The sequence below is a fragment of the Macrobrachium rosenbergii genome, chromosome 30 (genome assembly GCF_040412425.1).
Source record: "Macrobrachium rosenbergii isolate ZJJX-2024 chromosome 30, ASM4041242v1, whole genome shotgun sequence".
Lineage (NCBI taxonomy): Eukaryota > Metazoa > Arthropoda > Malacostraca > Decapoda > Palaemonidae > Macrobrachium > Macrobrachium rosenbergii.
The window spans coordinates 31,669,488-31,694,550 of record NC_089770.1 but is presented as its reverse complement, the minus strand read 5'-3'; the positions used below and the strand labels follow the sequence as shown (position 1 = coordinate 31,694,550).

Here is a 25,063-nt window from a genome sequence, read left to right as displayed (position 1 = left end):
CAACAGGGGGTAGTGGCACTGGGATTGACTGTCATGGCAGCATTCCAGACAGGACAGTCTCTTGGATAGATTGCTGGTCCCTTGTGGTGTCCAGGATCACTTCCTCTTCCACTTGTGAATTCTGTGAACTACAAAGAAGCTGCATTCAAGAGACTGATGCTAACTGCAGGTAGGGCCATCTCTTACCTAGCCCACCAGACTGCTAACTGTGGGCTAACGTGGTGTTGAAGAGGAGAAACACTGTCTTGAATTGGATCACCAGGTTCATCTGTTCTGAGTCAGCCTTGGCTTTACGGAATGGACTGATACTGGGTTCCTCTTCCCAGTCCATCTCCGCACTTACGTTCCTGGCTTGCCGAAGGACCTTGCCCTGCAGGGGAGGTGAAAGCAATGCTGAAGAAAGGCGCTATAAAAGTCATGATGGACCTGTCTCTGGGCCTGTACAGCCGTCTCTTTCCCATAGAGAAAGTGATGGTGGATGGAGACTGGTTGTAGACCTCTCACCCCTAAGCTGATGTGTTTGCCAGACTCGGTTCAAAATGGAAACAACACGCTCAGTGCTCGTGGCCATGAGAGAGTCCGACTTCATGCTTTCGGTGGATCTGGAGGATGTGTATTTTCAAATACCCATCCATCAGCCTTCCTGCAAGTACCTCTGCTTTATCCTTGGGAAGACAGTGTACCCGTTCAGGGCACTCTGTTTCGGGCTCTCAACCACTTCCCTGGTGTTTACATGAGTGTTCACCTTTGTGTTGTCTAGGTCCCATTCGCACGGGGTACGACTTCTGAGGTATCTTGATGATTGGCTAGTTCTGGTGAGCTCCTGTTCGCAGTTGCTCCAGGACAGATCAACTTCTTGAACTTTGTGGCAACCTGGGGGTCGTGATAAATTTTGAGAAATCCAATCTCATACCCAGGCAGAGGAGAAAGTGTCTGGGCATGCTGATAGATACGGCAGCAGTGAGAGTCTTCCCCTCAGACTTGCGCATCAACAGGTTCAGAGAGGCAGCACAGTTGTTCCTGTCTCAACAGGAGCAACCAGCTCAGTAGTGGCAAGTCGTTCTCGGTCACTTGTCATCCTTGGAGAAGCTGGTTCCTCATGGGCAGCTTCACCTTCGTTCCCTTCAGTGGAGAATGAAGGAATTCTGGTCTCCAGCAAGGTACTCCCTGTTCCTTCCCATTCCTCTTTCAGAGGAAGTGAGACAGGACCTAGCCTGTGGCTGGACGACAGGAACCTCGTAATAGGAGGGTCACTACTTACTCCCCCTCCTGAGACACTTCTGTTCTTGGATGCATCGACTGAGGGATGTGGAGCACACCTGGAAGAGTTGCTGGTTTCAGGGGTGTGGAACAGATTGACAAACACCTCCACATCAATATCCTGGAACTCGAGGCAGCTTTCTTAGCTTTTCACGAGTCTCAGGATCAAGTGATGGGGTACTCTGTGGTGTTGTTGAGTGACAATACCACGGTAGTGGCATACGTCAACAAGCAGGGGGGGACTGGTGTCCCTTCAGCTCAACAAGTTAACGGTGCAGGTGCATGCGTGGGCAGTAGCACACTCGGTGCAGCTGTCAGCCAGATACATTCCAAGCAAGAGGGACGTAGTGGCATACAGGCTCAGTTGCCAGGGTCAGGTGATAGGGACAGAGTGCCCTCACATCCAGACATTAGATTGTTCGACCTTTGGGGTCTTCCGGTGATAGGCCTCTTCACAACTCAGCACAACAGGAATTTTCCGGAGTTCTCCTCTATCGTTCCCAACCCACAGGCAGCAGTAGAAGATACCTTTCAGTATCCATGGGAGCTCTTCCTTGGGCAAGTCGGTAGAGTTGTGGCCTTGCACTCGCTAGGCCCAAGTTCGACTCTCCGGCCGGCTAACGAAGAGTTAGAGGAATTTATTTCTGGTGATAGAAATTCATTTCTCGCTATAATGTGGTTCGGATCCCACAACAAGCTGTAGGTCCCATTGCTAAGTAACCAATTGGTTCTTAGCCACGCTAAATAAGTCTAATCCTTCGGGCCAGCCCTAGGAGAGCTGTTAATCAGCTCAGTGGTCTGGTAAAAGTAAGGTATATTTAACTTTTTTAGCACCCATGGGACAATCTTGAGGCTTATGCTTTCCCTCCGTTCTGTCTGATTGGACTAGTGATCAACAGGGTAATGATCACCCTGAATCTCTGGGTGACCCTGGTGGCTCCCAAGTGGCCACATGCCGAATGGTATCCGGACCTGCTAGCTCTGCTTTCTGAGGCACCAAGAGATCCCCCCAGCACAACCTCCTGTGCCAGCCAGCCACATGTAGAGGTACCACCAATCCGTGAGGTCACCGTCACTTCTTGGGTGGAGACTATCCAGCATCTCTTGCAAGCGAGAGACTTTTCTTGCCGCACAGTGACATAGATGTATGGCTACCTTCGGAAATCCTTGGCAGCTGTGTACCAGGGGAAATGGGCTGTCTTCTGTGGTTGGTGTCGTAGATGGGGTATCTCTCCAGTTGGAGCTACTCTACAGCAGGTAGCGGAGTTTTTCGTCTTCCTTTGCCATGAGAAGCTTATCTCTGTCTCAGCTGTTAAGGGCTACAGGTCTGCCCTGGCCAAGTCCTTCACCTGAAAGGCATCAATCTCTCTTCTTCATGCAAGATCTCTATGCTGATGAGAAGCTTCAAACAGTCTTGCCCTCACAGGGAACTCAGGCCCCATGATTGGGACATGACTCTCATTCTACGGAACCTGACTAGTACACCCTACCAGCCTTTATGAGAGTCGCCAGACAGGGATCTGACCCTCAAGACTGTCTTCTTCCTTGCCCTGACATTGGTGAAAAGAGTAGGCGAACTACAGTAAACCCCCTGTATTCGCGGTCTCACTATTCGCGGACTCACGTATTCGCGGATTTCTCTGTGGAACATATCTACCCATTATTCACAGAAAATTCGCACATTCGTGGTATTTATCACAGAAATATTCACTAATTACTGTATTTTCATATTTTCATGACTAAATGCACTTTTTGTGATAAAACTACTAAAATACTCAGGTACAAGCATTTTTAGAGGGTTTTTCTTGTGTTTAAAGTAACAAAATAGGCTGTTCTAAGTGTTTTTGGAGGGGTTTTAAGTATTTGCAGATTTTAGCTATTCCCGGGGGGTGGGGGTGCGGTATGCATCCCCCACGAATACGGGGGGTTTACCATACATACGTACATGGTCTTTCTTTTGACGTTAAGCATTCAAGGGGATGGGATTTGTCTCGCTCGAGTTTGTCCTGGAACTCGTAGCAAAGACTCAGAATCCGTCAGTCCCAGACGCCAGATTCGATTCCTTTCCGATCCCCTCCCTAGGTGACTTTGTTGGTAATGATCCAGACTAAATGCTACTTTCTCCAGTTAGAGTGCTGTGGTACTACCCTAAAAGGACTTGGCAGCTCAGACCTGGGTGTCAACAGCTCTTCATTAATACTGGCTTGACCAAGAAAGAGGTGTCCAAGAACACCATTTCTTTCCGGCTTCGTGAGACAATCAAATGGACGTACTCTACAGCAGATGAAGTGGGTGACAGTACGTTCTGGGCGAGAGCTGACGAGGTCAGGGACATTTGTCTGTCCCTTGCATTCAGGAAGAATCTGTTGGTTCATCAGGTACTGAAGGCTGGAGTCTGGTCGTGACAGACCACATTCATCTCCTACCTATGGCATGTTGCTCATAGGTCCTTGGACACCTTTTCCCTGAGTCGTGTGATGGCTGCTCAAGAAGTTGTGTAGCTTATCCAGTTTCCCTAGCGGGACAGGTAGCATTTTGCTTGAGATGTATGGTTGCGGAAGAAAGAGAGAGAGTGTGTGTGTGACTGGCCTCCTCCCTATTTTATGTCCCTCCTCTACCCTCGGGCAGAGGATCGGTTGGCAAGCCGTCATGCTGGTACGGGCTTGATGCAGGTGAGGTACGATTTTGAGCACCTTTTCTATTATCTAATGTACTTTAGGTTGATAGGAATAAGTCCTACCCTCCCTCTAGCAAGGGGAGAGACAATAAACCCGTTGGTTATCTTTTAGCTTTATTGTCTCCAACACTAAAGGTTCATCCAGACTTTTTCAAATCAATGATGCTTCTCAAGTACCCATTAATTCAAAAGGCCCAGAAGTCTGGCAGTTGAACACACGTTCAACAGGTCAGACACCCGGGACTCCTTCCTTTGCTCTACGCGACCAGGAAGAGGCCCAGGTGAGGCAGACCACCAGTCAGTTCAGAAGCTTACTCAGAATCCTCCCACCAAAAAGTAAGTCTTCCATATGTATAGACTGAGGGTTTTTATTTGTGTAGGAACAAATAACAAATTTTAAAGTAATATATATTTTTCCTAACATGCAAACCTGAGGTCTTTACATATACTGCCCACCTCATGCCACCCCTCATTCTGATACCTGGGCCTGAAGGTAAGTGAATGCATTGCCAGACAGAAGGGTGGGACTCCCCACTCCACTAACGGTAGTTAACTACCTAACAACCTTGTTAAGAATTGAATGCCTGGTTTCCAGCTGCGCTGAAGGTATTTCCATGTGTAAAGACCTCAGGTTTGTTAGGAAAAATACAAATTACTTAAAAAATTTGTCATGTTTTGGTTTTGTAGTCCCTTGTAACTAAACATAGAATGCTACTTATATCTCTTCCACAGATTTATGTACAAGACATTGCAGAATTATTGTACTTTCTTTTTTAAGTGGTGTATATGTAAACCATTGCAAATCAAGCAGTAGACTAGTTCTGCAATACATTTTTATTTTGTAATGTTTGCATGAAAGTAGCAAATTTTAAAATGACTTACTTTTAGTTCATATTAATGTGGAAATACCAAGAACATCAACAGTACTAAAATTTAACCTTTACGGAACTTGTGTTTGCAGGTTCATACAGGGACACAGAAGACAGGAATGGGAAAAATGACATTTTTGCACACGTTTTCCACTGCATTGGTCTAACATTTGTGTTGAATCTGCAAGTGCTTAGTGTACAATCTCATTGGTACTGTATTGTGTGTAGGAAGCTTTTATGTGCTAATGGAATTCACATCTCTTTGCCACAGATAACCTGTATTGTTGCGGATGATCAACGATAATCTGCGAAGGAATATGTTTTCTTCAGTGTTTTGCTAATTTTCCTCAATAACATGCTCTAGGTAAGTGATATAAAAGTGAAGTAGTAATTGCAATAAGAGAGAATGTCCATAAATTATGGTATGTGTACTTAGTATTTATTAATATAAGCTATATTGAGTCTTCAGTCACTTGGTGACACAAATGCATTGTTCAAAACCCAGTCTGTGAGTTATTCTTGATGCACTCACTGACATTTTTGGCAGTTTTCAGCTTGTTACTTTGAGCCTTTGTTTTAAATGTTAACTTACCACAAAGTACAAATAATCTAATTTAAAATGACACCAGAATGAGTGTCATATTTTGATTAGTAATTTCTCAGAGTTTGTGTGAAGTATAATATTGCCTTTCACAGATGTAGCTGTTGGGTAGATGGGGCCTGCCAAGGCTTAGTAACTGATAGTCAAATGGGGCCAGGATTCGCTAAAACCTAGTCTTCTGCATCTGAAATCTTGCACAAACATTTTCCTTAGTCATCATTTTATACTTCCAGAGAGTCCTTATTTTGTCCATGTAATAAAGTCTCTAAGGTATTGGTCCTGGTGTCAGCAGCTAATGAGTGGCGAATCAAAACGTTAAACAAATTGATAAGTCATAAGGTATTTCGTTCCTACACAATATACAAACCATCGGTCCTTTACATTAGGAATTACTTTCAGCAAAGCTGGAAATGGCTGTTGAACTTTCAAACAAGGTGGTTAGGCAGTTAACTACTGTCCACTAGGCGGAGGTCCCGCCCACCCGGACATAAACATTCCAATTTGCTTTTGGGCGTTGTGCTATGCAGACGTGTTTCTTCGCTGTCTGCTGTCGTGTCGTTGTGCTTCTTTTCCTAGTGGGATCTTTCTTTTTTGTTTTGAATCTGGTATATGCGTGTTTGTGTATCTTGCAAGTATGCAAACCCATGAGTTAAATAAGCCTGTGTGGAAGCCTGCCTTCCCCCAGTATGTATGTCTGGGGGTTGGCGGCAAAAAATGTGGCAGCTTCCACTGGTATGTTGATGTAGATCCTCACGCCCTCTGTTCATCATGCAGGGGGCATGTTATGGAGGAATGAGGTTATTGCATTTGACGACGTCTTGTGAGAGAGAGAGAGAGAGAGACAACGAACAACGGCGTACGTAATTGTTGAATGATGTCGTTAGAGAGTGTGGTTTTCTTTTGTTTACGTTTTGATTGTCCGTGAGGTTTCATGTTTCGTTGTTTTGGGAGTGCGTGGAACTGTGCTTTTTTCGGATGATCGTGACCGGATAGCGGGAGTCTTGACAGAGATATTGTGCTGAAAGGACGGTTTTTCCGGTTGTTGATCGGAGTTTTGGTTGCATTTTTTTTGGTTCAGTTTGTGTGATTTGGTATTTGGAGGCTTTGTGGTTGGAGTGTTTGTACTTGGGCGTGGTTTGGGTTTTGTGCTGTGTTGGTTGCGTGATCGGTGTCGTGTGATAGCCTGGTTGTTTTTTTCTGCTGTGTTCCGAGTGAGTTGAATTTGAATCTTCGTGGTTGAGTCTTTTTGAGTCTTGTTTTGGGTCGTGTTTGTGTACTGGTTGGGTTGTTGTTTTCTTGGTTGTGGACTGTTGTTGTGTGGTGAGCGTTGGCATTATCGGCGGTTGTAGTGACTCCGTGACCTCCTTCTGCTTGGCAAAACTTCCTGTCTGGAATTCGTAGGCCTAGCCTAGTACGAGGTGAGTGTATGTGCTGTTTTTTTGTTAGTGTGAGTGTGTGGTTGTGAAATCCCACCACAATGTGTGCTCTCGTGACTCCACGTGTACCGAGTCTTGTTCCTTGTCGTCGGAGCAGTGGGTGAAGTTTGAAGGGAGGAAACGGTATCGGAGGAAGACTACCAAGGCATCGTCTGAGGGTTTTAACGCCCCTGACTACGCCTATGGTGGCTAATCCTTTCTCCTTGTTTCTGTCTCTCGACAAGCTCCCCTTTTGGCTGTCTTTCCTTCAGAAAAGGACTCCCCTCTGTCTTCTTCGCTCTTCGCTCACTCTGTCGAGCATGGAATGTTGGAGGGGAGCAGACGATCAGGACAACCTCCTTTCGTGGGCCTCTTCTCGCTTTGAGGGGGAATTTCTTTCCCTCGGAGCGAGTAGAGTCGTCTTTCACTGACCTGACTGTTCCTTCTTCCAGTTTGGCGGTTGACGCTCTCCATGATCAGCAGGTGAGCGACCTTCTGGCGCCCTGGTGTTCCCCCAGTCTTGCAGGCCCACCATCCTTGCAGGGCCTCCTGTTACGCCTGGTTACCACTCTGCTGATGACACACGCTGCCACTACCACTACGACTTCGATGGTGACCATGACAGCTTTTGCCAAGGTACTGGTCACTATCTCTACCCACTCTGGAATGTAGTTGGCTGGTGTTCCACCATCCCAGCACAGGGTGCCTCCGCCTCCAGGTTTTGCCGTGACTTCCACTACCCAGCCTTTCCCGTTGATGATGGTTACCTCTTCCGATCCTCATCTGATGGTCCCAGCTCCTGCTGCTCCTGTGGTTTCTGGTGTTCAGGCTGTTGTCGTCGCTCCTCCTGCCCTGGCTGCCCCTTCCGTGCCCGTTGCCGCTCTAGTGCTTAATGTCCCTGCTGCCCAGGCCGCTCCTGCTACTCCTGTTGCCCTGGCTGCCCCAGCTACTGTGTTTGATGTCTCTATCACTTGGGCGGCTTCTGCTGCTCCTGCTGTCGTGGGTGCCCCTGCTACTGTGTTTGATGTCTCTACCACCTGGGCCACCTCTGCTGCTCCTGTTGCCCTGGCTGCCCCAGCTGCTGTGTTTGATGTCTCTATCACTTGGGCGGCTTCTGCTGCTCCTGTTGTCGTGGTGCCCTGCTACTGTGTTTGATGTCTCTACCACCTGGGCCACCTCTGCTGCTCCTGTTGCCCTGGCTGCCCCAGCTACTGTGTTTGATGTCTCTATCACTTGGGTGGCTTCTGCTGCTCCTGTTGTCGTGGGTGCCCCTGCTACTGTGTTTGATGTCTCTACCACCTGGGCCACCTCTGCTGCTCCTGTTGCCCTGGCTGCCCCGGCTGCTCCTACAATATCTGCTGCTCCCTCTTGGATGGGGGATTTGACCGCAATCTTGAAGAATATGACAAAGAGGAAGGCGAAGAAGAGATCTCATGAGGTGCCGTCTTTGTCGTCTGCTACCTTTACCCCTTCTTCTTCCAAGACTCGTCGGCCGAAGAAGAAGGAGGCTGTCTCTCCCCCTCTAAGCAGTCTCGCCCTGGGACTTCTAAGGGGCTGCCTTCCTCCACAGGGGAAGCAGTGGGATATCTCATTGGCTCTCTGTCCTTCAGGTCAGGGAACTGTAGCACTAACCCCCGGGTCTAGTGTTTCTGGAGCTGTGGGCGCGCAAACTTCGGTTTGCGCTCCTGCCGCCAGTCTTAAGTCCACTTTGAAGGCTGGTGTTGTGTCGGGTGCTTGTTCACGAGCCACCCCGATTACTCAAGTCTCCAAGGAGACGTGAGTATCCCAGACCAGTATCAGAGAGACCTCTCACCATTACGGTTTGGGCACAGGACGAAAGGAAGAGCTGAGACATGCAGGTGTCTTGTCTCTTCCTGCCGACACTGTTGCCGGTGCTAGGTCAGGTGCCCAGTCTGGCACCTTGGTCCCTACAGCCCAAACACTTGGGAAGACAAAAAAGAGGTCCCCTGTTCAGCCTTCTTCACGCAAGGTTTCAATCTCAAAGAAGACTGGGCCACCAAGATGATAGCGCAAGTTCTTGTCAGCCAGTCACTCATTTGACTCTGGCCAGTCCCCTATCGCTCGATTGGTCTGGCTTGGCCTAGCTCATGCGAACCACTATGCTCTCCTCGGGACAGCACTTCGCCAAGGCGTAAGCACTCTCCTGGACCCATGCTGCCGTCATGACCGCAGGTTGGTGACCACTTGAGTCCCACACCTCCTGCCGGTTGGACCTGTGGGAGTGCCTGATCCTCCTTGCCTGTCCCCTCAACCTCCTCAGGTTCTGCTGGACAGGAGGAACTCTGGAGAGTCCTCTCCCCAGAGTTCCACTACGAAGGCTTACGTACCTGGCTCGGTCATCGGATTGAGTCAGTCCTATGCTCGAGTGGTGCAGGAAGAATCCAGGGTGCCTGACGGGGTTCTCCCTCCTGCAGGGAGAGTAGATCGGGAGGACGCACCCTGGAAGGACTCAAAGGTCCTCTTCCTTAGGATGCAGACACCCCTGAAATACAGAGGACCTTTACTGTTATCATCGTTCTGATTCGTCAGCACAATGATCTTGGGGAAGGGACCACAGCTCTTCCTGTGGATCGTCCTTCATGCCTCAAATCCTTCTGGGGACCCAAGAAGGAACCCAAGGCTTTGGTAGGGCTGCCTTGGTCCATGCTTGCTGAGGGCATTCTCAATCAGGTGAACAATCTTTTCTGTGGGCAGGAGAATTTGCTTCATTTGAACTGCTCAGACATGTTCTTCCCCTCCTCTGCCTGTCATCAGGAGTGCTTCTATACGCCCTCGGAGGGGTCCTTGCTGACTAAGCAGGTTGACCAAGACTTGGTTCGCCTAGGTCTGAGTCTCTCGTTGCAGCAGTTTGCTGCAGACGGTATCTTCCTTATGCAACAAGAAGCAATGAGCCTGCAGGCTACCACCATGGCAACCCTCCAGTCTCCTGGCTGGATCTGGTTGTTCACAGTATCCAAAGTGGCAGCCTCCTCAGGTGCTGTCATCCCTGAGGAGGACTCCACTTTTGGGAGACTTTGTCAGTCTGGAGGTAGGGCCATTTCCTACCTCGCCCACAAGACGGCAAACCTGGTGCTGAAGAGAAGGGACACTGTCCTGTCTTGGATCGCCAGGTCTGTTGGTCCTTGGTCCCAAGTCGGCATTGACCCTAAGGAACGGACCGTTGCTGGGTTCTACCTCTCTCTTCCCTAAAGAGTGGATGCTGCAGTGGGCAAGTGTTGAGCTGAAGCCAGTGACCACCTTGTTCACCAGGCAGTGGCCAAGACCTCCGGGTTTTTGCATTCCACTGAGGCCAGACCTCCCGGTCAGGCTAGGTCTTCCTCGGCACCTAAGAAGACCCAGGCTTCGAAGGGTGCCCACGGGAATACCCAGCCTTCTTCTTCCGGAAAGGGTGCGTCATCAATCCCCTTTCAGCCCCGCTTTCCAGTCCTGAAAAGGGGGCAAGGGGATGAAGAAGAAGGGGAAGCACTAGGGGTGGCGTTCCTCTCCAGCTGCTGCCTGGTGGTTGGGGGTGGGGTTGCCTGTCGAGCCATTGGGCAACATGGCAGCGATACAGAGCCGAGACCTGGGTAGTAGATGTCCTTCAGGAGGGATGTCTTCTCCCCTTTGAGTCTTGGCCACCCTGCACCAATTTTCCGGTCCATCTCCTTATATATCTTCCAGGTTCACCAAAAGATCTCGCACTCAGGCAAGAAGTGCAAGCCATGCTGAGCAAGAATGCTATGGAAGTCGTGTCAGATCAGTCCCCAAGCTTTTACAGCCGAATCTTTCTCATAGAGAAAGCTTCTAGGGGTTTGAGACCAGTTCTAGATCTCTCCCCTTTGAACCGATTCATTCGCCAGACTTGGTTCATGATGGAGACGGCACACTCCATGCTCGCCTTCATCAGGGAGAACGACTTCATGCTTACGGTGGACTTGAAGGATGCGTATTTTCAAATACCTATCCATCCGTCCTCCTGCAAGCACCTTTGCTTTATCCTCGTGGAGACGATGTTCCAATTCAGGGCAGTCTGTTTTGGGCGCTCAACTGGTCCCCTGGTGTTCACTCGAGTGTTAACCCTGGTTTCAGCTTGGTCCCATTCACACGGGATACATTTGTTGAGGTATCTTGACAATTGGCTTGTCCTGGCGAGCTCTCGATCACAGTTGCTTCAGGACAGGGATCAACTCCTCAAGTTTTGCCTCGATCTAAGGAGTGTGGTAAATCCCAAGAACTCCGATCTCAACCCCAAGCAGAGGATAAAGTACCTGGGCATGCTGATAGGTACAGTAGCAGCAAGAGTCTTCCCCTCAGAGTCTCATATCAGCAGGTTCAGGAAGGCATCACAACTGTGTCTGTCTCGTCAGGAGCAGCCAGCTCAGCAATGGCAAGTCATCGTCGGTCACCTGTCGTCATTGGAGAAGCTGGTCCCTCATGGGCGTCATCGCCTCCGTTCCTTTAAGTGGAAACTGAAGGAGTTCTGGTCCCAGTCCCAAAATCCTCAATCCTTCTTCATCCCTCTTTCAGGAGAATTGATGGAGTATTTGGACGGATGGATGGACGACAGGAACCTCATAATAGGAGTATGCCTACATACTCCCCCTCTGGACATGCTTCTGTCCTCAGATGCATCAACTGAGGGATGGGGCACACACCTGGAGGAGTTGCTGACTTCGGAAGTGTGGAATCGAGATGACAAGCACCTTCACATCAACATCCTGGAACTCAAGGCAGCCTTCCTGGCTCTCCAAGAGTTTCAGGATCTAGTGATGGGACACTCCTTGGTGGATGAGCAACAACACCACGGTAGTGGCATACATCAGCAAGCATTGGGGTCTCTTATCTCTCGTACTTCACCAGTTGACGATGCAGGTGCACGAGTGGGCTGTAGCTCACTCGGTAGAGCTGTTAGCCAGATACATGCCAGGCAAGAGGAATGTAATGGCAGACTTGCTCACCTGCCAGAATCAAGTGGTAGGGACAGTGGTCCCTCCACTCGAACATCAGAGAGAGGTTTTTCGAGCCATGGGGGCCTCCAGGTATAGATCTGTTCGCCACCCGGCACAAGAGAAACTTCAGGTCTTCTGTTCAGTCATGCCGGACCCATGAGCCCCTGCCGAGAAACCTGTCAGTTCCTCAGGTACTGGAAGCAGGGGTGTGGTCTCGTCAGACCACTTTCACCTCTTTCTACCTTCAGGACATTACCCACAAGTCCTTGGACACTTTTTCCTTGGGACCTGTGGTGGTTGCTCAACAAGTTGTGTAGCTTACCTGGCTCCAACAGGACATGGTTGCATCTCGCCTAAGATGTCTGTTGTGGATCCGAGAATGAATGTGGGAGTGACTTGCCTCTCCTCCTCCTTCCCTCTCGTCCTCAATGCTTGTATTTGCCTTATTGTCTCCAACTTTTAGATTCATCGTAGCCTACTCTCATACGAGGTTACAGTTCCTCTCTCACTTGAGAGGGCCCAGAAATCTGACAATCGATCCCACGGTTCTTATACAGTAAACCCCTGTATTCGTGGTCACACGATTTGCTGACTCACCTATTTGCGGATTTCTCTGTGGAACATGTATATGCATTATTTGCTGAAAATTCTCCCATTCACGGTACTTTTCACTGAGAAATATTCACTAATTACTGTATTTTCATCTCATGTTCATGACTAAATGCACTTTTTGTGATAAAACTATTAAAGTACTTGGATAATACTCGAGTTATGATAATTCGCCTTACGATAATTCGAATTTGCAATGGGGTAAGCAATTAATACCGATATAACAATATTTATAAAATATTTTAAAATTTTCATGCGGGTGCAGGCAGCAGCATACAATCAGGCAACGAGAGAGACCAAATTACAATAGACTACCTTCTTTTCCTCCATCTCTTTGTCCCATCTTCTAGTTAAAAAAAGTAGTTAAAAAGTAAAAGAGAATGATAAAAGTATTGTTAGTAACGTTATATTCTTGTGTAAATTCATACAGCCATAAACAAACGAAAGAGAAACTGTTGTTTTGCTTATCACCGAACTGGATAACAACAGCCATTTTGCTTGTGTTTCAACCATTGTACAGTAACAAACAATTACTGTAATTATAGCACAAATGACCTCGAGTAGAATAAGACTGATATATTTTTACGTTATACCCTTATTCGGTATGGATAAAAGATCAGCAAAGAAATATGCTGCTAAATTTAAGCTGCAAGTTTCAGCTGAAGCTGAGGAAAATGTTCAAGCTGCTAATGACTATAAATTATCGTGCATTGGCAACATGGATAAAACTTGACTGAGAGAAAGTATTTTAATCAAAACTACTGGGCATGAAAGAACACATTACTGCTAATTTTATGCCGATAAACGATAAATATGTAAAGGTCGTATTATGGTGAAATCAAGTGAGAATAGCGAACGGAATCTTGGTTTTTTTACACAAAACAAATGTCCCCAAATGGCTAGCGTCATCTATTAAAAAAAAATAGCAAAATTAATTTCACAATGAGATGTATTTAAGTTATATTTCGACTTGAAAACACTTTGTATAATGAGAAATAACCTTGCCCCATATAAATAAAGTGTCTGGAAATTCTTTATGCTAACTACAAGCAAGAAAAGCACTCTGAATTGAGTTGAATACATCGAAATAAACACAGCCTATTTGATTTCCAAACCAAAACATCGATAGCTATGATCTCAATTTATAATACAAAGTATGTATAGTATATATATATATATATATATATATATATATATATATATATATATATATATATATATATATATATATATATATATATATATATATATATATTATTTATTAGTAAAGTGAATTAAGGCATAACATTTTAAAAGATCCATGGAAAAGATGCATATTTGTTATGTTGATGTCTGTATAATATGATATTATGTGAATATAGAGTACAGTATAATGTAGACTAGGCTACCAGATATGTATACAATATACCGTAGTATAGGGTAAGCTAATTCTTGTTTGTTATTCAAATTCTCTTTGTATTGAATTATATAAGTCACTGCACGAACCTCGAGAATTAGCTGAAATTAATAATTATTCTGTGTATGTATAGAGTATAAAGTAAACCCCCCGTATTTGTGTTTTCACGATTCGCGGACTCGTGTATTCGCGGATTTCTCTGTGAAGCGTATCTACCCATTATTCGCGGAAAATTCGCCCATTTGTGGTATTTTTCACTGAGAAATATTCACTAATTACTGTATTTTCATATAATTTTCATGACTGAATGCACTTTTTGTGATAAAACTATTAAAATGCTCAGGTATAAGCATTTTTAGAGAGTTTTTCTTGTGTTTAAAGTATCAAAATAGGCAGTCCTAAGTGTTTTTAGATGGGTTTTAAGTATTCGCGGATTTTAGCTATTCGTGGCGGGATGGTACACATCCCCCGCGAATATGGGGTGTTTATTATACTCTGTTGTGTAGGCTAAATTACCATATATGTATACATGGTACTGAATACCTAGTGCAGGCTAGGCTATATTCGAGATATGTTTTTTCAACAAACAATGTTTTTCGGAACCTAACCCCATCGTAGTAGAGGATAATAGGATAATAAGCATTTGTATTTTTTTGTGTGTTTGAACTATTCAGAATTTTCTGTGTTTTTAGAAGGGTTCTAAGTATTCATGAACGGGGTTTTACTGTAGCCCTGTTCAGAGGCAGTGTTTTACCGACCAGGAAGAGAGTGCCAGGTGTGGGTTCCAGTCAGTTCACAGAGACTCACTCAGATTCGGTTTTACATTAGGAAGACTCACTGGTTGGAGGGAGGAATCTGAGTGAGTCTCTATGAACTGACTGGAATTCACCACACCTGGCATTCTCTTCCTGGTGCAAGGAAGAGAATCTGCCTCTGATCAATCTATCAGGGTACAGAGAAACCCCCGTATTCATGAATACTTAGAACCCTTCTAAAAACACTTAGAACTGCCTATTCTGATAGTTCAAACACACAAAAAAAATACAAATGCTTATACAGGTATTATCCTACTTACGATGGGGTTAGGTTCCGAAAAAACATTGTTTGTTGGAAAAAACGTATCTCGAATATAGCCTAGCCTGCACTAGGTATTCAGTACCATGTATACATGGTACTGGGTGTTCTTGCATGTCATGTAGGAACAACTCACAGATTTTGAAAGTAAATTGTATTTTTCCTAACTAAAGAAACGTGAGGTCTTTTACATTACATTATATATCCACCTCATGCCACCTCTCAATCTGACACCTGGGCCAAAAGGCAAATTGGAATGTTTACATCCGGGCGGGCATTATCCCCGCCTTGCGGACAGTAGTTAACTGCCTAACCACCTTGTTTGAAAGTTCAACAGCCGTTTCCAGCTTCACTGAAAGTAATTCCTAATGTAAAGGACCTCAGGTTTGTACAGTTACGAAAAATACAATTTTACTTGAAAAAATTGTGATTTTATTGTGTTATTTGAGTTCTCTGTGAATTGGAATTTGGTGGAGGCCTTCATTTATGGTTTTTCTCCATGATAGCAAAGAGTCTTCATGCTGGTCCCTTTTCTGCTTTGTATGTTTATGCTATTTCTACTCCACTGCTTCTCATTTCTTGTCCAGACCATCAAGATTTTTTAGATCACAGTCTGTTTTTCACCCACTGTGCAGCATGTATCTCCTTCACTACTTCACCCTTGAATTGATCCTCTCGTGCACCTTCCAGGAATCTTGGCTTTTCAGACCTTTACAAAATAGCCTTCATTTTCTTTGAAAGGACCCATCTCTCCAATGCAGAAGAGAGACCTGAAGGATGCATATTTTCAAATACCCATCCTCCAGTCCTCTTACAAGTACAGTACAGTGCTTCCACTTCACCCTTGGGGAGACGGTGTTCCAGTTCAAGGCACTTTGTTTCAGGCTCTCAACCGCTCCCCAGGTGTTCACCTGAGTGTTCACCCTTGTCTCAGCTTAGGCCCATTCACACGAGATACGTCTCTCAGGTATCTTGATGATTGGCTAGTCCTGGCGAACTCTTGGTCACAGTTGCTCCAGGACAGAGACTGACTTCTTGAATTTTGTCAGGACCTGGGTGTAGCGATCAGTTTCAGACTTGTGTGTCAGCAAGTTCAGAGAGGCAGTGCAGTTGTTCCTTCGTAGAGGCAGACAAGCTCAGTTGCCAGGTTTTTGCTTGCAGTTGCAAGCTGGAATGGCTGTTAACTTTCAAACAAGTTTGTCAGCTACCAAAAGTTGGGGGGAAGAAGCCATGCCCACTCTTCTGTCTGCATTCCACTTTGCTTTTGGCCACCGTCATGTGAAGACATCTGCTGCGCTTCCTCGCCCGACTGCCGTTCGACTTTCTTTTTGTTTTTTTATATATAATTGTGTTTATTTGTTTGCCCTATATCAGTAATGAAAAACCCTACTTGCAACAGCTTGGGGAGAGGAATATCAATAATGCAAACCCCCTGCCAGCAACAGCGTGGGGAGAGGAATCTTTGGTTTTTACGCATTGTCCTGGTAAAAAAAACCTTGTAATCATTTCCTCTCCTTGTTAGAGATAAGCCTTCATACTTTGTGTACAACCTGCAGGAAGCATGGTTGCAATCAATAGCCTGTGTAGTGAGTGTCATGTCTGGCCTTTTGAAGAGTGGGTGAAGTTTGCCCAGTTGGAGAAGAGAGAGAAGTAGGTTTCTCCAGTGTCATCGGGATGCAATACTCCGCCGATGACGCCAAGGATTCTCTCTGATTCCTTCTTGCCCTGGTAAACTTCCAACTGCTGTTGCTCCTCCTAAAGGAGTGGTTTTCTCCTTTAATGTCTCTTACTACTTCGTCAGTAGAGAGCCAACGCAGGGGAACGGTTGACTGGTTTAACTTCTCCAGGGCTGTCTCCATTCGCTGTGGGGAAGAATTATTCTCCTTGGGGCAAAGAGAGATTGCCTTTCTTAACCCAATTATTTTTTAGGTGTTACGGAGCCCGAGGGGCTTAGGGCATCCCCATGCCTCCCAGGGGAGCCGACTGTTGAGGGTTTGATCTACCACTTGGAAGGCCTCCAAAGACCTTCCAGCACTGCTGCCACCATAACTGTGACTACAGTACCTACAGTACTGCAGTCTACAGTCACAGTTTTTACTGGTTGGAAGACCAACACTACGTCAGTGGTTCCTTCGGTCATTCCTCTGGTAGTGTGTCGTCAAGGGTTACCCTTGACATCATCTTCCTTTTGTAACATCGGTCTCCACACCCTGCTGTCCACAGGCCTGCAATATTTTGAGGACCCCAAAAGGAAACTAAACTTCGATGGTTGCAACTTGCTGAAGGGGTCTTTGACCAGGTGAGTTCTCTTATCTTGGCGGGACAGTTCACTTATGTCTTGCCACTCGTGCAAGACACTTCCTCAGCCTCTCACTCGCCGGAGGAGATACTGCAATACCTCGGTGAGGTCTTTGCAGACTATACATACTAACCCAGACCTAGTTCGCTTGTGCCCAGGTCTGCTGCTGGACGCCTCCGTGCAGAAGTAGTTTCCTTTTCACAGCAGGAGGCAGCAGCAATGGAATCGACTGCCATCACAGCATTCCAGACAGTCTCTTGGATAACCTCTGGTCCCGTGCAGTGGCCAAGATAGCTTCTTCCTTTTCGGGTTCTCATAATTCCGAGGAGGAAGCCACGTTCAGGAGGCTGATGTTGTCTGGAACAGCCATCTCCTACCTAGCCCACCAGACAGTGTGGGCAAACCTGGTGCTCAAGAGGACAGACACTGTCTTGACTCAGGTCACCAGGTTTGTCGGTTCTGAATCAGCATCGGCAGTCAGGAACGGATTGGTACTGGTTCCGCTTCCCTCTTCGCAAGAGGATAAGTGGATGCCACAGTGGACAGGCTAAGGATAGAAAAAAATGACCTGCTTGTTCACCAGGCAGTTGCCAAGACCTCCGGGTCTTCACATGACACTGCAGCCCACCTTTCTGGTCAGGCTGGCTCGTCCTTTTTTGGGTCCTAGGAAGTCCCAGACTTCCAAGGGTCCACACAAGAACACCCAGTCTTCCTCTACCCCTGCTAGGAAGGGTGCACAGCAGCGCTCTGTTCATCTCCCTGCCCATCCTGAGAAAGGGAGCAAGGGTGAGAAGAACAGGAAGGACACTGGTACAACATTCCTTCCCCACCTGCTGCCATTGATGAGGGGGTACCTGCTGAGCCATTGGGCAACATGGCAGTGATATGGAGCAGAAACCCTCACATTCCCTCCACCCCTCACCAACATTCCAGTGCACTTACAGACTTACGTTCCCAGCTCACTGACGAACCTAGCCTAATGGGAAGAGGTGAAGGTGATGCTGAAGAAGTCAGGACAGATCAGTCTTTGGGGGTTTTACAGCTTTTTTTTTTCTCACAGAGAAGACGATGGATGTGGAGACTGGTCATAGACCATCCTCCCCTGAACCGATTTATTCACCAGACTCGATTCAAGATAAACAGTGCAGTCAGTACTTCTTGCCATCAGAGAGTTCAATTTCATGCTTTCATTGGACTTTAGGATGCATATTTTTGAATACCTTTCCTCCAGTTGCTTTGGTAGAGAGACGAACTTCTCGAATTTTGTTGTGACCTGACAGCCCCATTCAATTTTGAGAAGTCTGATCTCACACCTAGAGTCTACCCCTTAGACTCAAGCATCGGCAAGTTCAGAGAGGCAGTGCAGTTATTCCTGTATCGACAGGAACAACCAGCTTGGCAGTGACAACAGACACTTTAACATCAATATTCTGAAGCTCAAGGCAGCATTTTATAAAACCTGATGAGTTTCAGGATCGAGTGATGGGGCACTCTGTGGAGTTGATGAGCGACAGTACCCTCATCATTAGGGTGGTGGCATACGTCAACTAGCCAGGATGGGGAACTGGTTTCCCTTCAGCTCCACATGTTGGTGGTGCAGGTGCACGAGTGGCAGTGGCAAACTCGATAGAGCTGTCAGCCAGGTATATTCCCAGGAAGCGGAATGTAGTGGCAGACAAGCTCAGTTGCTGGGGTCAGGTGACAGGGACATGGCCCTAACGGCCAGACATTGCGGAAGATTTCCAAACTTTGGGGCCTCCCAACAATAGATCTCATTGCAACCAGACACAACAGAAGCTGCCGGGTTATGTTCTGTCATTCCTGAACCAAGGGTCGTTATAGAAGACACTTTCCAACACCCATGGAACAATCTTGAGGTCTACGCTTTTACTCCGTTTTGTCTGATTCATCAGGTGATCAAGAGGGTCATGATCACCCTGAATCACAGGATGACTCTGGTGGCTCCAGACCTGGTATCTCTACTGTCTGATAGCAGCTATTTTGCAGCAGGTAGCGGACCTCTTCGTCCCTCCTCACCGAGAGAGACTTCTTTCTATCTCAGCATGTTGAGATATAGAAGACAGTTGAACATCCTATATGTTCAACTGCCCTCCCCAAGTCCTCTTTAAAGTCATCAGTCTCCTTTCCTCATGAGAGATCTACATATTGATGGGAAGCTTTGAACAATCTTGAGCTCCCTTACGAGAGTCATTGGACAGGGATCTGACCCTCAAGACTGTTACTGCTTGTCCTGCTTCCTTTGCTTTACATGGCTGGGAAGAGAGGGCATCGACAAGAGAGTTGGCGAGCCACATGACCTTTGATGCTAGCACTCGAGGAGTAGGGATCTGTCAAGCTCGAATATGTCCTGGTTGGTAGTGATCGTGACAAGATACTACTGTGTCCAGTTAGAGTGCTGCAGTACGGTCTTAAGAGGACTCAACATCTCAAACCTTAGTGTCGATGACTCTTTGTTAGTACTGGCCCAACTAAGAAAAAAGTGTTCAAAAATTAGATTTCTTTCTGGCTTCGTGAGACAATCAAGCAAATGTACCCTACGTCTGACGAAGTAGACAGGAGTACATTCTGAGCAGACCTCACTAAGGGCAGGAGTGTGGTCACGAAAAACCATATTCACATCTTTCTACCTTTGGGACATTGCACATGGGTCCACAGACACTTTTTCCATGGGTCCTGTAGTGGCTGCTAAACAAGTTGTGTAGCTCACCCAGCTCCCCTAGAGGGACAGGTAGCATCTTGCCTAAGGTGTTCTGTTGCAAAGAGAGAGTGTGAGTGAGTGGCTGGCCTTCTCCCTTCCTCTTTTTTTATACCCTTCCTCGCTGTAGTTCTGAAGGACAGTTGGCAAACTGTCATGCTGGACAGGTGTGCAATGCATGTGAGCTGCATAACTGAGTGCTATACCCTGTCTATAATCTATAAGTCTGTAGATTAATAGATGCAAGCCCTTCCCCTCTCTCCAGCAAGGGGAGAGAGGGCTGACAATAAAACAAAACCCATTGGTATATTAGCCTTTTATTGTCTCTGGCACTTTGGGTTCATCCAAGCCCTTTTTGAATCAGTGATGCTATACATACCCATTAATTCGAAAGGCCCATAAGTCTGGCAGTTAAACATCAAATATGCTCAGCAGGTCAGAGGCACAAGACTCCTTCCTCTGCTCTACATGACCAGAAAGGAGGCACAGAGGAGTCGAACTACCATTCAGTTTAGAGATTTACTCAGAATCCTTCCACCAAGAAGTAAGTCTCCATATGTAAAGACTGAAGGTTTGTATTTGTGTAGGAACAAACTACAGATTTTTTAAAGTAATTTGTATTTTTCCTATACATACAAAACTTAAGGTCTTTACATAAATGGACCACCTCAAGCCACCCCTCATTCTGCTACCTGAGCCGAAAGGTAAAGTGAGTTCTTAATGACGAGGGTGGGCAGGACTCCCACCCTACTGTCGATAGTTAACCACCTTGTTTAAAGTTAAACAGCTGTTTTCCCAGCTCGCGCTGCAAGTATATCTGTATGTAAAGATCTTCAGGTTTGTATGTAAGGAAAAATACAAATTACTGTAAAAATTTTTAGTTTTTCCACCCTTGCAACATTGAAAACCAAAAGCCTGTTTACTGTATTCATATTTATTTATGTATGTATACATACATGTAGATTTTGTTGGGCTGGAGTTAAATGTGGATACTGCCAAGTTGCAAACAGTGCATATGCAGATACTATGGTAATCGAAGAAATGCTGTACTAATATGAAATTTTCATAGGTATACAAACCAAAACCTTATCCTTATATCATGCCTCCCATCTCAATCACCCCTCTTTGTTCATCAGGCCAAAAGAAGTGCTTGGTGATGGCATGTGAGTGAGAAGAATTCCCCTACTCGCTCTTCTTAACCACCAGTTAACCCATTTCTAACTTGCACTGAAAGATGCTCCTTCATAAAAAGCTTTGGTTCATATGGCTCTGAAAAAGATTTGTCATATTTGAGGAAATGTAGGGGCACATGCCTTCCAAGACTGTCATCAGTGTAGTTGGTTCTAATAGCTACTAATGTATTGTATCTATAGTAACAATCAGTGATACTAATTTGAAAACTTTCATCTCTCTTGAAATTACTACTCACTTCACCCCTACTATTTTTTCTTCATATTGTCTACTACATCTGTGGAAAATATGGTGTTATATATAGTATAACTGGATCACATATAATGAAGCATTGACTGTATACCCTTCCTGCTGTTACCCCACAAAATTCTTATGCTGCTCTCCTGCATTTTCTATTCTTTGACTTTGATTTGTTAATAAGAATATGTTCATAAGTAATACTCTAATGTTGAGCTAAGAAGGTTTACAGAGGTGAGAGGGTGGGATTCAGTATTAACTGAACTGTTAATCTATATTGTTGCAGTGTTGCCTCAGGAATGCTTTGATGCTATGTCAGGACAACATTTGGTTAGGTTTTATTAATATTTGGATAGTATATTGTCAAATGCACACCTTGTTAATTGGCCTGAGACCTTTATAGGAACCTGAATTAAAACTGATTTATTATTTTGCTTCTTCAGTTCTGACATTGTTTCCTCACTCTGTGTTCCATTCTTTGATTTCAGATTCTCCCTCGGAAGAACCTTCCTTCCTTCGTCAGTTTTGAGCAGCATCGAGATTTTGGGAATGTTTGAGTGTTTAATGGTACTACATGTAACATTACCAATAGCAGCTCTTAGAGTGTAAGAGACGAGTAAATTATTGTACTTTCACTTTAAAAATTACAACAGCAACAAATGAAATCTGTTCTAAATATTAGATTCATACATCAGCAATGGAATCTGGTTGTGGTCCTTCAAGATATAGTACTTAATTTAAAAGAGATTTAGTGGATAACCATTTGTAAACAGTTTTGCGTTAAGAGTTGTCAATTGAACACATTGTCATTACAGAACAGGACAGGACAAAAGGCTAAAATGAATCCAGAACATTGTTTAGAATTACCTTTGAAAAGTGACTCTGAAGATGCATTATCACTACCTTCCGTAAATCAAGAAAACAGCAACATGGCTGTTGTTAGTGAAACCAGTAATGATGACTTTTTGTCTCTGGGCCCATTGATGGACATCAAAATAGAGCCAGAGGTATTCTGTGAACCTAATGAAGATGATGAATATTCATATGAAATGAATCCAGTAGTGAATGAAAAAGATCCACTAACTTACAAAAAGGAAGTAAAACAAGAAAGGAATGGTCATAATGGAGAGAAGCCTTTCAGATCCACTGACTGTGAGAAAGCATTCTACAAGAAAATTGATATTACAAGTGATATCAGAAATCCTACCAGAGAGAAAACATTCATTTGCCATGAGTGTGGGAAAGAATTTTCCAGGAAAGATAATCTTACATATCATATCAGAAGTCATACTAGAGACAAGCCATTCATGTGCAAGGAATGTGGGAAAGCATTTTATAAGAAATCGAATCTTACAGTTCATTCGAGAATGCATACTGGAGAGAAGCCATTCATGTGCAAGGAATGTGGGAAATCATTTTCCCAGAAACCAGATCTCACAGCTCATATGAGAATACATACTGGAGAGAAGCCATTCATGTGCAAGGAATGTGGGAAAGCATTTTCCTGGAAACGTATTCTTACAGATCACATGAGAATGCATACTGGAGAGAAGCCTTTTGTGTGCAAGGAATGTGGGAAAACATTTTCAGAGAAATCAAATCTTACAGATCATATGAGAATCCATACTGGAGAGAAGCCATTCATGTGCAGGGAATGTGGGAAAGCATTTTCCAAGAAACCAAATCTTACAGCTCATATGAGAATCCATACTGGAGAGAAGCCATTTATATGCAAGGAATGTGGGAAAGCATTTTCCTGGAAACGTATTCTTACAGATCATATGAGAGTGCATACTGAAGAGAAGCCATTCATGTGCAAGGAATGTGGGAAAGCATTTTCCTGGAAATCAAATCTTACAGCTCATATGACAGTGCATACTGGAGAGAAGCCATTCATGTGCAAGGAATGTGGGAAAGCATTTTCCCAGAAACTGTATCTAACAATCCATATGAGAAATCATACTGGAGAGAAGCCATTCATGTGCAAGGAATGTGGGAAAGCATTTTCCCAGAAACCAAATCTTACAGTTCATATGAGAGTTCATACTGGAGAGAAGCCATTCATGTGCAAGGAATGTGGGAAGGCTTTTCCCACAAAAGCAAATCTTATATATCATATGAGAAATCATACTCGAGAGAAGCCATTTGTGTGCAAGGAATGTGGGAAAGCATTTTACCAGAAACCAGATCTTACAGTTCATATGAGAATACATACTGGAGAGAGGGCATTCATGTGCAAGGAATGTGGGAAAGTATTTTCCATGAAATGTATTCTTACAGCTCATATGAGAATCCATACTGGAGAGAAGCCATTCATGTGCAAGGAATGTGGGAAAGCATTTTCCAAGAAATCACATCTTACAGATCATATGAGAATCCATACTGGAGAGAAGCCATTCATGTGCAAAGAATGTGGGAAAGAATTTTCCAAGAAATCACTTCTTACAGATCATATGAGAATCCATACTGGAGAGAAGCCATTCATGTGCAAAGAATGTGGGAAAGCATTTTCTAGGAAATATGTTTTTACAGATCATATGAGAATCCATACTGGAGAGAAGCCATTCATGTGCAAGGAATGTGGGAAAGCATTTTGTAGGAAGCAAGGTCTTACACGCCATATGAAAATCCATGCTATAGTTTAGCCATTCATATGCTAGGGATGTGGAAAAGCATTTTCCAGGAAACATATTCTTACAGATCATGTGAGAATGCATACTGGAGAGAAGCCATTCATGTGCAAAGAATATGGGAAAACATTTTCCAGGAAACATTTTTACTGAGAAGCCATTCATGTGCAAGGAATGTGGGAAAGCATTTTCTTAGAAACCAGATCTTATTGCTCATATGAGAGTCCGTACTGGAGACAAGTCATTCATGTGCAAGGAATGTGGGAAATATTTTCCAAGAAACGTATTCTTACCGATCATATGACAGTGCATACTGGAGAGAAGCCATTCATGTGCAAGGAATGTGTGAAAGAATTTTCCAAGAAATGTATTCTTACAGATCATATGACAATGCATACTGGAGAGAAGCCATTCATGTGCAAGGAATGCAGGAAAGCATTTTCCAGGAAACCAAATCTTACTATCCATATATGAGAATTCATACTGGAGACTTCTCTCCAGTATGAATTCTCAGAAATGGATAATAACATATTTTTACAGAACATATGAGAATCCATATTGAAGAGAAGCCATTCATGTTCAGGGACTGTGGGAAAGCATTTTGTAGGAAGCAAGGTCTTACGTGCCATATGAGAATCCATGCTATAGTTTAGCCATTCATATGAAAGGAATGTGGGAAAGCATTTTCCCAGAAACCAAATTTTACAGTTCATATGAGAATTAATACTCGAGAGAAGCCATTCATGTGCAAGGAATGTAGGAAAACATTTTCCGAGAAACCAAATCTTACTGGTCATATGAAAATTCATACTGGCGAGAAGCCATTCATGTGCAAGGAACATATGAGAGTGCATACTGGAGAGAAGCCATTCATGTGCAAGGAATGTGGATAAGCATTTTCCAGGAAATGAAATCTTACACGTCATATGAAAATTCATACTTGAAAGAAGCTATTCATGTGCAAGAATGTGGAGGGCATATTCAAGGAAACATCATGTAATTCATATGAGAAATCATATAGGAAAGTAGCCATTTACAGTAAACCCTTAATTATCTGCTGTAATATATCCAAGGCTCTTGTGGAGGTTGGAAATTTGTGGATATATTAAGAAAAATACTGGAAATTTGTGAATACGGTAA

At 44.8% G+C, this 25,063-nt stretch overlaps 2 protein-coding genes across 3 annotated transcripts in view; both read left to right on the top strand.

The window, feature by feature from the left end:
* Positions 1 to 24,823, top strand: part of LOC136855151 (zinc finger protein 420-like) — a 109,894-nt gene extending 85,071 nt beyond the window's left edge. The window contains exons 2-3 of one of the 2 annotated variants that reach the window (XM_067132057.1): positions 5,078 to 5,170; positions 21,782 to 24,823. In XM_067132057.1, the coding sequence (XP_066988158.1) occupies positions 22,133 to 23,938 (1,806 nt within the window). In that variant the 5' untranslated portion in view covers positions 5,078 to 5,170; positions 21,782 to 22,132 and the 3' untranslated portion in view covers positions 23,939 to 24,823. The remainder of the gene's footprint in view (positions 1 to 5,077; positions 5,171 to 21,781) is intronic. The other variant, XM_067132056.1, reaches the window with a different exon arrangement.
* Positions 1,307 to 7,977, top strand: LOC136854855 (BCL-6 corepressor-like protein 1). Its single transcript, XM_067131388.1, has 2 exons — positions 1,307 to 1,822; positions 7,495 to 7,977. The coding sequence occupies exons 1-2, from the start codon at positions 1,307 to 1,309 to the stop codon at positions 7,975 to 7,977; spliced, it is 999 nt and encodes a 332-aa protein (XP_066987489.1).
* Positions 24,824 to 25,063: the final 240 nt, after the last annotated feature.